At 36.2% G+C, this 16,527-nt stretch overlaps 1 protein-coding gene across 1 annotated transcript; it reads left to right on the forward strand.

The window, feature by feature from the left end:
• Positions 1-8,182: 8,182 nt before the first annotated feature.
• LOC116181823 lies at positions 8,183-11,986 on the forward strand. The gene has a single exon (XM_031502251.1). The coding sequence runs from the start codon at positions 8,183-8,185 to the stop codon at positions 11,984-11,986; it is 3,804 nt and encodes a 1,267-aa protein (XP_031358111.1).
• The last annotated feature ends 4,541 nt before the right edge of the window (positions 11,987-16,527 follow it).

Here is a 16,527-nt window from a genome sequence, read left to right on the forward strand (position 1 = left end):
ACTCCACGAATCCCGTATAATTCCAACTTTTCAAATAGGATGGAGTGTGAAACCGTGTCGAACGCCTTTGCAAGATCCAAAAAAACAGCTATTGAGGGTTGTGAAGAGTCCACAGCCGTATAAATATTAGAGAGTAACTTTGCAAGTGCGTCATCCACTCCTCTTCCCGTCCTAAAACCATATTGATTGTCAGAATATACCTCGTGACGATGAAGGAATGATTCAAGTTGAAGTTTTAATATATTTTCAAATACCTTCGATATACAGGACGTTAAAGAAATCGGACGAAAATTACTAATATTACAAGGATCACCACCTTTAAATAGAGGTTTAACTATTGCGGTTTTTAGAATTGTAGGGAAGTAACCATCAAGAATGCAACGGTTAAACAGTACAGTTAGAGGTTGAGCTATTTCTGTTATTACATTTTTTAACATCAGTGATGTTATGTTATCTATGCCGGAAGAAGTACTTTTTTTGAGTTTATTGATTGAAGACATAACATCATTTGCAGTAATTGGTAGGAAAAACATAGAACTTTTATTTGGAGTGATGTTATGATTATGATAGTCATATTTTTGTAACTTGTCAGCTAACAATTTCGGGACCTTAATGAAGTAGTCATTAAACATTTCAGCCATAACTATTTCGTCGGTTACCGTTTTCCCATTTTCGTCCTTTATCATGTGATAATTGGTTTTACTTTTATCTAGATTTATAGCTTCCTTTGTAATTTCCCATAAGGACTTCGCAGAACTACTTTTTGAAAATTTCTTCGTATAATAAGATTCTTTAGCTTTTTTAATTAGATTGTTTACATTGTTCCGTAATGTTTTATATACATCATGACGATTGGTATTGCTTTTATCTTTTAGATAGCTTTTAAAGGCACGATCTCTGTCTATCATCAAACTAATAATTTCATTAGTCACCCACTCCTTTTTCTTTTTAAGTTGTTTTTTTGCGCTTAGTGAAATTCTTAATGTAATTATTTAAGGTATCCAAGAAATATTTAAAACTATCGTCTAAATTTAAATGGTTTATACAATCCCAATCATGAGTTACTAAAGACGCCTTAACTTTGTTGTGATCTATAATTTTGTGAAGTGTGACATGTTCTGTTTGACTAGTTTTTGTAGAAGTTGCAGTAAATTTTAAGTACAGCGATAAACAAAAATGATCTGAAATTTTAAAAGTGGTAGTAATAGGCAAGATCTTGATACGATTAAAATCAAATTTTAAGTTAAAATGGTCAATACATGTTTCACTAAACTTTGACACTCTTGTGGGTTTTGTAATGCAGTTAATAAACCCATGTTCACTTAATGTATTTACGTATCTATCCTTGTGAGAACTCGTGTTAATTAAAGTATCCAGGTTAAAATCACCCGCTACCAGTTCAAATGGATTTTTGCAGTAACGAGTTATGTAACTTTCAAAAATATCAAGGAATTTATCAAGATAGTAGGCTGGAGATCTATATAATGATGTTATATAAAAGTTTTGCCCAGCTACAACAACCCGAGTTCTCATAAAAATAAATCCTTCAATGTTTATCAATTTTGTTTCGTGAACTAAACTACTTTTTATGTAAACAAGGACCCCGTCCGCTTTATTCTGGTTACTTCCGTTAGAATAACAGCAGTAGTCATCTAGATTCGCATACTCTCCACTTCCACCCGACCATGTTTCAGTCAATATTATTATGTCATATTTTGAATTAAGAGTATCGAGCAGTACTTCCAGCTGATCAAAGTTACTATGAATACTACGGATATTAGTTTGAAATACTTTAAAGATAAAGCTATTTACTCCCATAAACTTGTGTGTAGTTGTTATATAGGTAGGAACATCATTTATAATCACATTCTCAACTTGTGGTAGGTCATCCTCGAATGCTACATTCATGACTGCAGGTAATCTAAAACAAAAAAATTAATTTGTTGCAAAATTCTTAAAACTTAAAGATACAAAACTTCCTCATGCCGATGCCAGTAAGAAAAACACACTACTTCTTTATCCATCAATAATAATATTAATGCACTACAAAGAACCATTTATTTGAAAAAAAAATATATATATCCATCATGATCGAAATTGAAAAAAAAACTTCATCAACATCAACAGGCGAGTGAGAGCAGTTCTTCCATTGTTGTCACACAGTATATCGAAAACCAAAAAAAATGAGTTAACGCATTAATAGTAATTTTTTACATAGTGATGAAATTATCGGACTTTTTTTTTAACTAAAAATCGTATGGAAAGTGGTACTTTTTTCACGATTTTTACTATGCGTTTCCATGGAGTTTAGTCCTGTCTATGAACAATAGCATCCACTTTTGAGTGACAGTAAATCGCGAATGTCAATCAAATTATTCAATTGTGGGTTATTATGGATCACTATGCAAAAAAATTTCGTGTACAACACGTGTTGATATAGTGTCTTTTTTCCATGAATTTGCTTGATTAACTCGGGCATCGCCCTCATTAATCAAACTGCAAATTCATGAAAAAAGTATCACTATCAACACTAGTTGTACAAATAACTATATTGACATTCGCGATTTACTGTCACTCAAAAATGGATGCTATTGTTCATAGACAGGACTAAACTTCATGGAAACGCATAGTAAAAATCGTGAAAAAAAGTACCACTTTCCATACGATTTTTCGTTTAAAAAAGTCCGATAATTTCATCACTATGTAAGAAATATTCATAAAATCATTTATATAGAACATTGCCAAATGGCTTCTTGTTGAGTTTGCCCAGTTTGCTTGAAAAATCAAGTTGATGTACTCGATAATGTTAACTTAGCTTAATGGTCAATTTGTTAGCGGTTTCATGAAGGGTAAGCAAAGCTCTTTTCAATCGCAACAGTTAGTGATTTACAAAGAAAGGGAAATCGCAATAGATATTTCTCTACACATTCAGGTGGTATTTTGCAATTAGGCGTTCGAGAGAGAACCATTACAGTAAGTACATGATTATTATATGCGCTCGATTTGGATTAAATGTAAAATCTCAAATGATACCCTACTTCAAATACGCAAATACGACTATAGTACCTAATGATTGGTTTAATTATTAATAAATCACTTTAATTTTGTTAGAAAGTTTAGTGGAGTGATAATTTTTTAGAAATGTCGCAATCATTATTAATTCGAATGCATTATTTATGGATTACTGAAAAGTTTCCGGTATAAAAGTAATCTAAATCCAATTTTTGTCGATTAAATAACTAAACTAAAATGATCGTTAATATCTGTCGCACGTAAACTTTCTAATGCGAGTCTAATTGGTAATGTTGGTAAAAATTGGAGGATCCTCTTGGGCAATATGAGATTTAGCTATATTGTGATAGGTATCTCCAAAGACTGGCTGTACTTCTAACGTTAGCATATATTTTAGGACAGAACTCTAGGATTCTGTACTTTGGGATTATTATCACTTGAATTCCCTTTACAAATTTACTTTGCAAACATTTTTGTGTAGCGAAGGGTAGCTACTTTCAACTAATATCAATAGATCCATACCATCTAAATTGAAACATTTTCTGAACACCTCAAAAATTTAAAAACGCACTCGTAGATTCTTCGCTACAGTATATAAAAGGGAAGTTCAAGATTATCATCTTCAATTTTGAGAATGTGACAAAGAATAAAATTTCGTGGGAAAATCTTCTAAAACAAGTGTCGACATCGTATGCTCATCGTTGTGTGATTCTGATGCCAGTAATCAAAAATACACGAAAACATTTGAACCGACTGTGTAGCTTCGTGGTAGAGCGTTGGGCTACAGTCGGGAGATCGGGTGTTCGAACCTGGGGCGATTAATTATAATAAACAATTATTATTGCACAAATACTGCACGTTTATATGTAAACTTTACGTGTAGCCTAATGCATATGTGCAGAGAAGTCACACGGTGGTAAATCCAAACTATGTGGTGGATGTCGAAGATTAGACGTTGAACTAAATGGTTTCTCCTTTGAAATAAATTCCTTGCACCACTCTCGAATAAAGCCGGGCTCAGACGACTCGTGTACTTGGCGAATAATCGTTACTTTCGTATACTTGGCATGTCGTGTGAGTGGGTTACTTGTACAATTAATTGTCACTCGTTAGTTTTCCATTTCTTGTCGGTAAAATTGGTCCGAGTCAAAGGGATCACGATTATTCGCACACTTGCCAAGTACATACTTATCTATACTTGTAGAGGCGCTCAAACGGAATGCACAAATAATTTGCCTTTAGTGCGATTATTAATTTAGTTTTCAGTTAAAGACGGAAGCGTACAGACGTTTTTTTTTGTTTTTTTTCTTTTTTTTATTGAAATGGAGTGGACAAATGAGATTGGTTGGAATTTCTTGTTTTTTATGAAAATGAGCCGGTCATTTGGATGGCTAAACACAAAGACCATAAAAATCGAAATGCAGTTAATGATGCCTGGAAAAGGATAAAGTGTTACAAATGTTCGCCCCAAATATTCGCCCTCGCGTACTTGTACAATATACACGTCGTGTGAGTGTCCTGCTTGCCATCGCAACTCGCCAAGCTCGTATACTTCCCAAGTACGCAAATAATTGTGTATTCGCCAAGTACACCAGTCGTCTGAGCCCGGCTTAAGATTATAATTACAAATGTTCATGATTCTCAAACGTTACAAATATCATGGTTATGATCGAATATTTTTCCATAAAAGGTAATCACCGATTCACTATACACAAAGTGCTCGAAACCAATAATGTCGTACACTTCACAGTTATACGTCTACCTCCATTCGGACTAAAAAGTCACGATGCAAATCACATCACTAAAGCCTGAGTACATATATTTTATCGTTTGATGCATAATTATGGGTGTCTGCCTGTCTAGCAAAACCGTTATCATGAGTGATTAGCTACATAATTAGGTATGTGGAATATCCTATTCACTTCATGGCTGAGTTACCACTATTTGTAAATGCAGGCGCGGAATTTAGATCACCAACTTTGCGTTCATTAATTGCAAGTGGTGAATGTTATTTCTTGGCGTTGGCCTCCACGAGGAATTAAAATTTTTTGTCTCAATTTTTTAGGTTCTATATTCCAACTAAAAATCAATTACTTAGTATCTTGGATACAATTTATTATAATAGCGCTGTCAAGTGAACTGGGTACATGGCGTACATCCAACCCCTAAGGCCAATAGTATTAATACCTACCAATCATCCAAAAAAACTATTTTTCTGTATATTCACAACAGTAGATAGGCTATGAGAGTTCTGGCCCACTTTTGGTCAAAATCCCATGTTATTTCCCATAAGAAATTCTAAGGTCCATTTCGGTCATTTTTGTATCACTTCTGTCATGTGCGCATGCGCGTCCCGGGCTCGCCGGCAGGGATGTCGTTGGTCGCAGGGGCCGGAGTGTGGTATTTCGGAGAGGCGTTGGTCCGGGCAGCCGGGGTGTGGGAACTTTTACCGCCTCAGCTTAATCGACTTATTTCGACAGCCGTGGTGTTGGTATTAGGCCATATATACCTCTTATATATATGGTATAGGCTCTCGGGGTGAGGGACTGTTTTTCCGTCCAATTAGTTTCGCTCCTTTTTTTTCGGCAGCCCGGGTCAAGGTTATTTTGGAAGGCTTCAGTTCGGATCGAGGTTCGAACCTACTTCCCTCCGCACTTACTGCTGTATCAGAGGTCGGATAACCAACTGCGCTACCAGAACTATTACTTATCGACTGATATAGATGAGCCGTGTCTTTCCGTTTGCCTCATATTTTTGACAGTTATGCTTCTCATAAGCGTTGCGGTAAATTTGTAGACGCGGGGATTCGAACCATCGATCTTTACATTAGAACCATCCATCTGAACCACTCGGCTACCGCGCCTTAATCATATCTACGTTAAAACAATCATAGGTAGGTAATTACTTGTGCTATTTATAGAATAAAAGGAAGCATTGTAGAAAAAATCGTTCCCCGATTCTCTAATTATTAAAACGAGAATTAGTCGACGTGTTGTTTAGATTTCCTATAATTATATGACATTGCATCATCCAGCTGTAATACTAGGTAACTTGTACTATCCAAGTCGTACGTGTATGGATGTTCTTCATATTCATTTTGCGATTATGGATAAAAATAAATGTTATATGGAATAGACTTCCTGGGATGGAATGTGTAAAAATGATCGGTCAGCTATTATACAATCGTCCTCTCCCTTACTACTTCATTGTTGAAAGCATTGTAAATTTAATTACGAAGAATAATTTCAAATTCCAATACATAAATAGAACAAATGCAATTCTCGTATCATAGTACGCATTCAAAAATTATACTGGGGCGTATTAGAATTCTTTTTGGGGAGCTTCATGGTAATACAAGCGGTATTTGGCAGCTACGGGAATGAAAAAAAAAACGACTGAAGAAAAACTGCGCTACATTGGTAATCTTTCCCGCGATTTTACGTATAGTAACACTTTTGTCAAATTCTTTTTACCACCGCGCACATCAAAAGTTCGTCGGGGAACATTCCAATATAGGAAATGCACCGCGATTTTTTCGTGTCCATTTTTCTGAAGGTACCTTCTGCATTAGCGCGCACGCAAGGTCCTTTTTTACTGTGAGTTCGAAATTTCGGGCGGCTATGAGGTATCCAAATACGAGTAAGTGCATATCCTTTTTGCGGCGAAGCAATTTCTTACATTCCCCAATCTCATAATGAAGCCGCCATGCCTACTTGAACGATTCAGTATTGCATTATTATGTTCACACACTAAAAAGTGTAATTGGTCCATATTTAAAATACGCGTTGCACTCATGGCAAATGCTTACCCCACTCCAACGAGCACCCTGTCGTGTTGGACTGGAGAATGGAGATGAAAGTAAATTAATTTCAAGTTCAAAATATAAACCTATAAACAAATGCAATTCTCGGTAATAAGTATCTGCTCGTCCCCGTCGTCCTTTACTGCTCTTGCACAGTACGCATTCAGCACGAACTATACTCGCGCGCACTTATCAGCTTTTGTATTACAACTCGTTAGTTATGCAGATAATTCCGTAATTTTTTTTGCATAGTTATCAAATTACCGAACTTTTTTGTCAATAAATCGTATGGAAAGCGGTACTTTTTTTCACGATTTTTACCATTCTTTTCCATGGCGTTTAGTCCTGTCCACCGTCCTGTCTTTGAACAATAGCTCAAATTTTGAGTGACAGTAAATCGCGAATGTCAATTATATTATTCAATTATGTGTAATTAAGGATCACTACGCAAAAAAATTTCGTGTACAACACGTGTTGAAAGTGTCTTTTTTCATTAATATGCTTGATTAACTCGGGCTTCGCCCTCATTAATCAAACTGCAAATTCACGAAAAAATGTATCTATTACACTAAATTTCCCGTGTAATTTTACGTATAGCAAACGTCTAATTGAAAATGCTTACCTCAACACTATTATTCAAAGCGCCTGTCGTGTTCTTGTTGGATTGGAGATGAAAGTAAATAATTATAAACAAATAAGTACAATAATGTGTTTCAAATTTTAAAATGGCCTGAGTTCGGAAGCACGCCGCACGGGTGTAAAAAATAGTGATGAATCGACTTTGTTCTTTTCTGAAACGAGAGCCGAGGAGAGCGATCATCATTTCGCAGAAATATACACACTCTCATTAGAAATTGCATTTTCAGCGCCTTATAAAAGGGTGATTATTCAAATTTTTTCCCATTTCTATTCGAGTATTGCTTGCAATTAGTCGTTGCGTTTGTGTGTTTATTAGTTACCTATCTGTTGGTGAGTTTTATTATTATTAGCAGTAGTAGTTATTCTTTTAAATTTATTATTATTTGACGTGCACGTAATTCGAAGCGCGTTATAAAAGAGGAATTATTCAGATTTTTTCCATTCCTGCTCTAGTATTCGTTGTGTTTAGACGTGTTGTGTTTATTAGTCGTGTTGGTGAGTTTTATTTTTATTATTAATAGTTTTTTAATTTATTATTAAAATTGATTACACGTACAGGTACACGTAACTTCAGCTCGCTATAAAAGGTGCATTATTCAGATTTTTTCCATTACTGCTCTAGTATTCGTTGTGTTTAGACGTTTTTGTTTATTAGTCGTGTTGGTGAGTTTTATTTTTATTAGCAGTAGGTTTTTTTAGTTTATTGTTAAAATTCATTAGACGTGTAAGATGTTTGCAGATTTAGTGAAACACATTGCAGGTATTTTAGGTGTGTTAAGAACTAATTACAGCGATAAATCAGTTAGGGAAGGGATAAGAGAGTGTGATAAAGCGACACGTAGGATTCGGAATTCTTTGCGTGGAGCTTTACCTATAGGTGAAAAACAACATCATGAGGCTTGTTTACGTAATATTAAATCGATGCGTAAGCATTTTAAATTAGAACAAAAGAGGGGCCAGGGTATAGCATTGAACAAAGAAACCGCAAAGCATCGCGTTCATTGGGATGACTCCATTTCAGCTTTTAGTAATAGAATACGGACTGGTGTTATTACTAATCTCAAACATAAAGACCCCAGCCGCTTCTTAGTGGACTGTAAGGTAATCTTCAAACGACAGGTTTTCAACGCCTTGAAAAAAGACGAGGCTGTGAAAGTAAATGCGATTTTTTGCGGGGAATTTGTGATTACTCAAGGGGAAAAGACTCTCAATGAGTATAAGTACTTCACAACATCAAATGCGGCAATATATAGGGGTACTGACATAGAAGAGTGGTTTGAGGAAAAGGTTAGTAAACCCCTAATGAAGAAGTTATCGGAGTTTCAGGAATGTAACAGCGGTTGGGCACTTCGAGCCGTCGTTAATTTAGGGGTTAATTTTAACAAATTTACACCTCAACTTGGGTCTTCATATGTTGAGTTACCTCCGCAAATTCAAACAAAAAAGGCCTGTGTTAACGTCAAGAACGAGGATCATGCGTGCTTTGCGTGGGCGGTGGTTTCAGCATTATATCCTGCTGATAAACATCCTCAAAGAATATCTAAATACCCTCACTACTCGTCTGTGCTTAAGCTAAAAGGGATCCAGTTTCCGATGACCATGAGACAAATTTCGAATTTTGAAAAACAGAACAATATCTCCATTAATGTGTACATTTTGAAGAAAGAGAAAAAGGATCAGTTTAGTACCCTGCCTACATACCTAACTAAGGAAAAGATGGATAAACATGTGAACCTGCTTTTAGTGCAAGACTGCTATGAACAACCCACTAAATTCCATTATGTTTGGATCAAAAATCTTTCACGGCTAGTATCTAAAAAGTTAGGCAAAAGGAATGGACAAAAATATGTTTGTGATAGATGTTTACACTATTTTCATTCTGAAGACAAATTAATTAAGCATACTGGAGATTGTATGCAGAAGAATGATACCGCAATCAAGATGCCTACGGAAGAAAAAAAGACGTTGAAGTTTAAAAATTTTAAAAATAAAATAAAAGCCCCCTTCGTAGTATATGCAGATCTCGAGAGTGTCCTGAAACCTAGCGCGAAAAAGACCGCATACCAGCAACATATTCCGGCAGCTGTGGGATACTACTTCAAGTGCTCATATGACGAATCTCTTTCATTCTACAATAGTTACCGTGGTGAAGATTGTATGCGGTGGTTTGCTGACGAGATGAATCAACTCGCGGAAGATGTCTCTACTGTGTTTCTTTGCCCCTATAAGATGCAAATGACTCCACAACAAGAAATCGAATTCCAAACAGCAACTCACTGCCACATTTGCGAACAGCCATTTACAGCAGGGCAGAAGAAGGTTCGAGATCACAATCACCTCATTCCAGAGAACAACTTCCGCGGAGCTGCATGTGAAATTTGTAACGTCAACTATCAGGACACTCATACAATTCCGGTAGTATTCCACAACTTGAGTGGATATGACGCTCACTTTCTTATAACGGATATTGCCACTAGAATGGGTGGTAAAATCGACTTGCTTCCTATAACCAAAGAAAAATATATCTCTTTTACCAAACATATCAACGAGTCACGCATCAACTTTAGATTTATAGATAGCTTCCGGTTTATGGCATCATCCTTAGATAAATTATCATCAGCTCTAACAGAATTTCCCAATCTCAAGTCACAATTCTTTGCTCTACCTGAAGATCAATTTAATCTTTTAACTAAAAAGGGTATTATGCCGTATGATTATTTAGACTCATTTACCCGTTTCGATGAGCCTTGCCTCCCTCCTCAAGATGCGTTTTACAATAAATTGGAAGATAAGCCTTGTCCCCGTAGGATGTATCGTAGAGCTCAAGAGGTGTGGAGCAAATTTAACTGCAACAATTTAGGTCAATACGTTGAGTTATATATGAAGACCGATATTCTCCTCCTTGCGGATGTATTTGAACTATTTAGATCAAGCTGTATTAGTACTTATGATTTAGATCCAGCCCACTACTTTACACTGCCAGGCTTTACTTGGGATGCCATGTTGAAACACACGCGGCAAGAGTTAGAACTCCTTACCGACCAAGATATGTTTCTTTTTATTGAGCGAGGTATTCGAGGAGGTTTGAGTCAAGTCTGCTCTAAGAGAAGAGTCCACGCAAATAATAAATACATGCCCAAGTATGATTCAGCGAAACCTGATGTATATTTGATGTACAATGATATTAATAACCAATATGGATGGAGTATGAGTCAATATCTTCCTTATGGGGGGTTTCAATGGGTAGATGCCAACATCGATGTTACTATGATCCCGGATGATGCAAATGAAGGCTACATTCTAGAAGTTGATTTGGAGTATCCAAAGCAGTTGCATGACTTACATCAAGATTTACCATTCTGTGCATTACATATCAACCCGAAAACCATGAAACCACCATCTAGAGCTAAAGAAACTTCAAAACTCATGGCAACCCTAAATCATAAAGAAAAATACGTCATCCACTATCGCGCCTTGAAACAAGCATTAGCTCACGGCTTAGTTCTCACTAAAGTACATAGAGTACTAAAATTTAAACAGTCCCCTTGGCTAAAGTCCTACATTGACTTGAATACGAACCTAAGAAGAAATGCCAAGAATGAATTTGAGAAGAACTTGTTTAAGTTGATGAACAACGCAGTCTTTGGGAAGACCATGGAAAATGTTAGAAAACGACTTGACGTTAAATTATTATCCAAATGGGAGGGTCGTTATGGTGCAGAATCATATATCTCAAAACCAGAATTTAAATCTTGCGTTATATTTAATGAGAACTTGGTGGCGGTAGAAATGAATAAGCTTGAAGTATATTTAAATAAACCTATATACGTAGGTCAAGCCATTCTTGATTTAGCTAAGACGACCATATACAGCTTTCACTACGACTACATGATGGATAGATTTGGAGGTAACTGTACTGCCGTTTATACTGATACCGATAGTTTAATTTATGAAATTCGAGAGCAAGACCCGTATATGGTTATTAAAAGCGATTGTTTTAAATATTACGATACCAGCGATTTTAACCCTAACAACCCATATGACATACCTCTTGTAAATAAGAAAGTCTTGGGTATGATGAAGGATGAAAATAATGGGAAAGTAATGACTGATTATGTAGGATTGCGATCTAAACTGTACACGACCAAAGTATTAACCACCAAGGATGATTTAATAAAATTGCGTCAGAAATTAGAAGCGGAAGAGTATGAGGAGGATGAAATTGCTACGATTATTAAAAATTATGGTTTGATAAAAAAGGCAAAGGGGGTAAAGAAAAGTGTAGTCGAGACTAAAATTTCTTTTGATGATTATGTGGAATGTCTGGAGACATTTAAGCGCAAAACAGCATCTCAAAATTTGATTCGGACAGATAAACATCAAGTGTATTCTATAACACAGTCGAAAATTGCTCTAAGTCCCGAAGACGATAAGAGGTATCTAATTCCCGGCTCATTTAACACTCTTCCGTGGGGCCATTATGCTATTGATAAACCTCAAGATGTTGCCGATAACCCGATGGATGTTGATTAATGTGCAGATTTGGTATCCCTCCTAATGTATTTTTGAATTAGTTTTTCTATATCAATCTATTAATTTACCAACCCACACTTTTTTTTACTTAACCAGACCTACAATAGATTAATTCTTAACAAAGAAACCTGTTAGGCCTCCATTGTTACTTTCCCTCTACATACAAAGTATGTATAAAGGAAAGTATTGTAATCGTGATAAATTTTCGATATGCCAATATTGCGTTTTCTGGACGTTTAGAAGCACTCAGATGAGCCCCAATGGGCATGTGAGGATCGTGGATGTTGCGGAAAGTTATCTTGAATCGGATTAATCAAGGAGATAGTTGTACTCTCTGCAATTATACATCAGAAACCACTTCTGCTTCTGATCAAATGTGATAACATTACGTCTGATTTATATGTAAACAATGTACCTTTTTGAGTTATGTTAATAAATGATATATAAACACCAAGGAGTTTTCATTTCTCTACGGAATAATAGGGACGTTTTTAAAAATTGTACACTATTTCCTTTTTTTTTCATCATAATCACCGTTCCGATCAATCCATCTTTTTGAATCTACCCCGCATGTTATTCCTCGATGTTTCGTCAGATACGTGTGGACTAGCGTTGCGCTGCCTTCTTGTTTTGTATTCCGGTGTGAAGGTTCTCCAACGTCTCACAGCGCTCCGGTAGGCAGGAATTCACACAACCCCGGTCCTAAAAAGAAAACTCAGGCAGACGGCTTTGGTGATGATGTTTCCATTGGCGGATTTTTGTTTCCGGAGTCGTGTAGGGAACTTAGCTCTCGTCCACCGGCGCAATCTTTTTTGCACAAAAAAAACGAATCGAGTCGGGCATGCGGATGGAAATCTGCAACTGTTGTGGAAAGTTATATGGATTAATCAAAGAGATAGTTGAACTCTCTGCAATTACACATCAGAAACCACTTCTGCCTCTGATCAAGAATATTATACGTTTAATTTAAATATAAATAATATACCTTCTTGAGTTGTGTTAATAAATGATATATAAACATCAAGGAGTTTTTCATTTCCCTAAGGAATAATTTGCGATTTCACTCTCGCGAATGTTCTTCTTCTACCGGGAGCTGGTACCTACGTAAAATAAGGTTCCCAATTATTTTCACAATGAAAAATTATGTTTATTGGTATTTTTGGAAACTTTACACTATTTCATCATAATCACCGATCCGAGCGATCCATCTTTTTGTATCTACCGTCGCATGTTCCTCTTCGGTGTTTGGTCAAGTCGAGGAAGAGACACTAGAACTGTAAGAAGGGTGTGTGTATGTTGTACGTGTGGACTAGCGCTGCGCTGCCTTCATGTTTTTTATTGCGGTCTGAAGATTCTTCAACGTCTCATAGCGCTCCGGTAGACAGGAATTCGTACAACCCCTTTAGCGATGATGTTTCCACAGACGGATTTTTGTTTCATTTTCCGGAGTGAACCCAGCTCTCGTTCACCGGCGCAATATTTTTGCACACACAAAAAACGAATCACGTAATGTTGGGAGAGTCCATCTCTAACGGCAAGAGTGAGTGTCGTGGGTGGAGAATTGGTAGGAGGAAGAATCAAGCTATATGCCAGTGTGGAATTCGGTTACTGTTTGTGTCTGCATCTTATGTATTTTTTTACTTTTTAAATTGTAATCATTTGACATTCAAAAATTATGGTAGGCCTATTAGTTGTTTTTTATATACTCTATATATAAGAAATTTCTAATGGGGAACCCTATAACGAGGCCAATAAACACCTCCAATAAAATTACATTATTTTAATGTGAATTTATTGCCTCCTGGGTGGCCGTGGAAAGAGGTGTATCTATAAGACGAACATTCTCAACCGCTGCCTATGCCTTTACCATGACAACTGGAACTTCTTACAGAATAACAACGGAATTTTTTCAGAATTCTCGAGGTTTTTCATATAAAATCTGCTTACCCTTCATCAGTCGTGCATACCGAATTTGCATGAAGGTTTTTCGTATAAATTCGGCCTTCCCTTCATTGGTGAGCGAATTGTACCGGTGTATATCCTGTTTATCATTTTCTGTATATCAGCCAGTTTGCTCGGTGTTGATAGTTTACATTCTCGTGACCTATACAGCGATGATTGGCTTCTAATATCCATCTATTTTTCTTCAGTTGATACCACATGTTCTAGTAATCGAACAAGCCTCAACTGGACTCATTGTATGGTCCTCTACAAATTGGGGATCCAGGTTTTCCGATGGCAATGTAGCAGATTTTAAACACTAAGACGAGCTCTCCATTAATCTTTAGCTTTAGCCTTTTATCTAATTTAGTGCTAGGTCCCTAATAATAATAATAATTTATTAAGAAAATAATACAATTATATTTATATCTCAAAAGCGGACCTTAAGCTTCTCGTACCTAACGGCAGGGATGGATAACAAATGGTTCCCGAGTCCCATTTTTGACGTTATAAAAGTTAATAAATTGAAAAGGTATAATGATAGTTTATACAATAATGACTTATAGACAAAATTTAATACTCGATCAATTTCTCGACGTACAAGAATCTTATATTTATTAACGTGATGTCCCCTTGGTACATAGAATGAAAATCTGAAACTATGCATTCTGAAGAACGTCATTTCTGTTTTTAATTCTTGCAGTCAGGTAGGGAAAGTATACAAGTAGACTGTAGTGTAGTCCAATTGACTTTGAATCAAAGAATTTGTCAGAATATTTTAATGGTCCGTTCAACAAATCCCTAAATTCGTATAACGCTTTCAGTTTCCCATAGGCAGTTCGTAATTTCGAAGTTTAAATTTTTTGTATAAGCGACGATTCTTAGTACTGTTGTCTAGCTGTATTAGACGACCATCTAAAGTAATTTCTCTACGTTTATTCGCAATGAATATACCTACCTCTCGAATATTTGATACTCCAACACATATGGCCACCGTTTTCTTAGGGTTCAAATTAAGTCCATTCGACCTACTCCAAATAAATATATTTTCCAAGTTTTTATTCAGAATACTGATATCCGGGCATATGTATATAGCTCAACTGGAAGTCGAGTATTAACCAAGCCACTTCCATCGATTCGAATGCTACATATTTTCCACATAAACTGGAGGGTGTTTTGCGTTCGAAAGATAAATTAAATAAAGGATTGCTTAATCCCACAATCAAGCTGCTTTTGATTATCGATTTAGCGGGAAGACAAATAAACCATAGTAAACGAGTCAACAGATAAGCAGATTAAAAACGGTGTTCGGAAACAGCCTTCAAATGAACAGCTTTTTTAAATCTCTTCATCTGTTTATCTGTTCATCTGTTTATCTGATCTGTTTATCTGTTCATCTGTTTATCTGTTCATCTGTTTATCTGTTCATCTGTTTAATCTGTTCATCTGTTTATCTGTTCATCTGTTTATCTGTTCATCTGTTTATCTGTTCATCTGTTCATCTGTTTATCTGTTCATCTGTTTATCTGTTCATCTGTTTATCTGTTCATCTGTTTATCTGTTCATCTGTTTATCTGTTCATCTGTTTATCTGTTCATCTGTTTATCTGTTCATCTGTTTATCTGTTCATCTGTTCATCTGTTTATCTGTTCATCTGTTTATCTGTTCATCTGTTCATCTGTTTATCTGTTATCTGTTTATCTGTAGTAGGTACCTATTTACCAGTTTATACATTGGACCTTTCCTCGAAATCGACAATCAATACATATCATTAGAGGAATGAGTCTAGTCTAAAGAAGGTGGTTCATGTGAGCGTCACCGAAACCTTGAACATTTGGTCCGATTTTTTTGGGCGATTCTCTATGCTAAAATTCCCCATGAAGATCACAATACCACTGTGATAAGAAAAAATCCCTTTGGGCTCGACCGATCAGGTGTGGGTAGATTTTGTTCCAATATGGCGGAATTGGCTGATTCACGAACTTGATCGAGAGTTACACCAACCCTTAAAGTGTGGTTGAAATCGGTTCATAAATATGAAAGTTAGAATGTTTCTTGGAAGTCATAAACCTATATACTGGTACCATTATAATAGGTAGATAGATATAAATCTACCAAAAGGGTTCTTGATCTACTGATCGAGAGTTACACCAACCCTTAAAGTGTGGTTGAAATCGGTTCATAAATATGAAAGTTAGAATGTTTCTTGGAAGTCATAAACCTATAAATATACGGGTACCATTATAATAGGTAGATAGATATAAATCTACCAAAAGGGCTCTTGATCTACTGTTCCGATCTGGGCAGAATATAAAAGATGGGGTCTGTAAGGCAAAGGCAAAATCTATACATCGAACAACCGACTTCAATGGAAGAGCGTTGGACTATAAAGCCGGAGGTCAGGTGTTCGAACCTGGGCAGAGGTAAGAATTTTTCATCTGTGAGAGAGATTGGAATTTCATCAGTTTCGAGCATTCTTCCGGTTACTCTGAGATAGGTTTTCCTGCAGTTTTCCTAGTTCGTACGGTAAATACCGGAGTAGTATAACAACTTAAGACCTTCTGCAGAGACTAAAAAGCATTATGCACTCTGTAATTGAG

This window comes from Photinus pyralis, unplaced genomic scaffold (assembly GCF_008802855.1).
Source record: "Photinus pyralis isolate 1611_PpyrPB1 unplaced genomic scaffold, Ppyr1.3 Ppyr1.4_unclustered_Scaffold2352, whole genome shotgun sequence".
NCBI lineage: Eukaryota > Metazoa > Arthropoda > Insecta > Coleoptera > Lampyridae > Photinus > Photinus pyralis.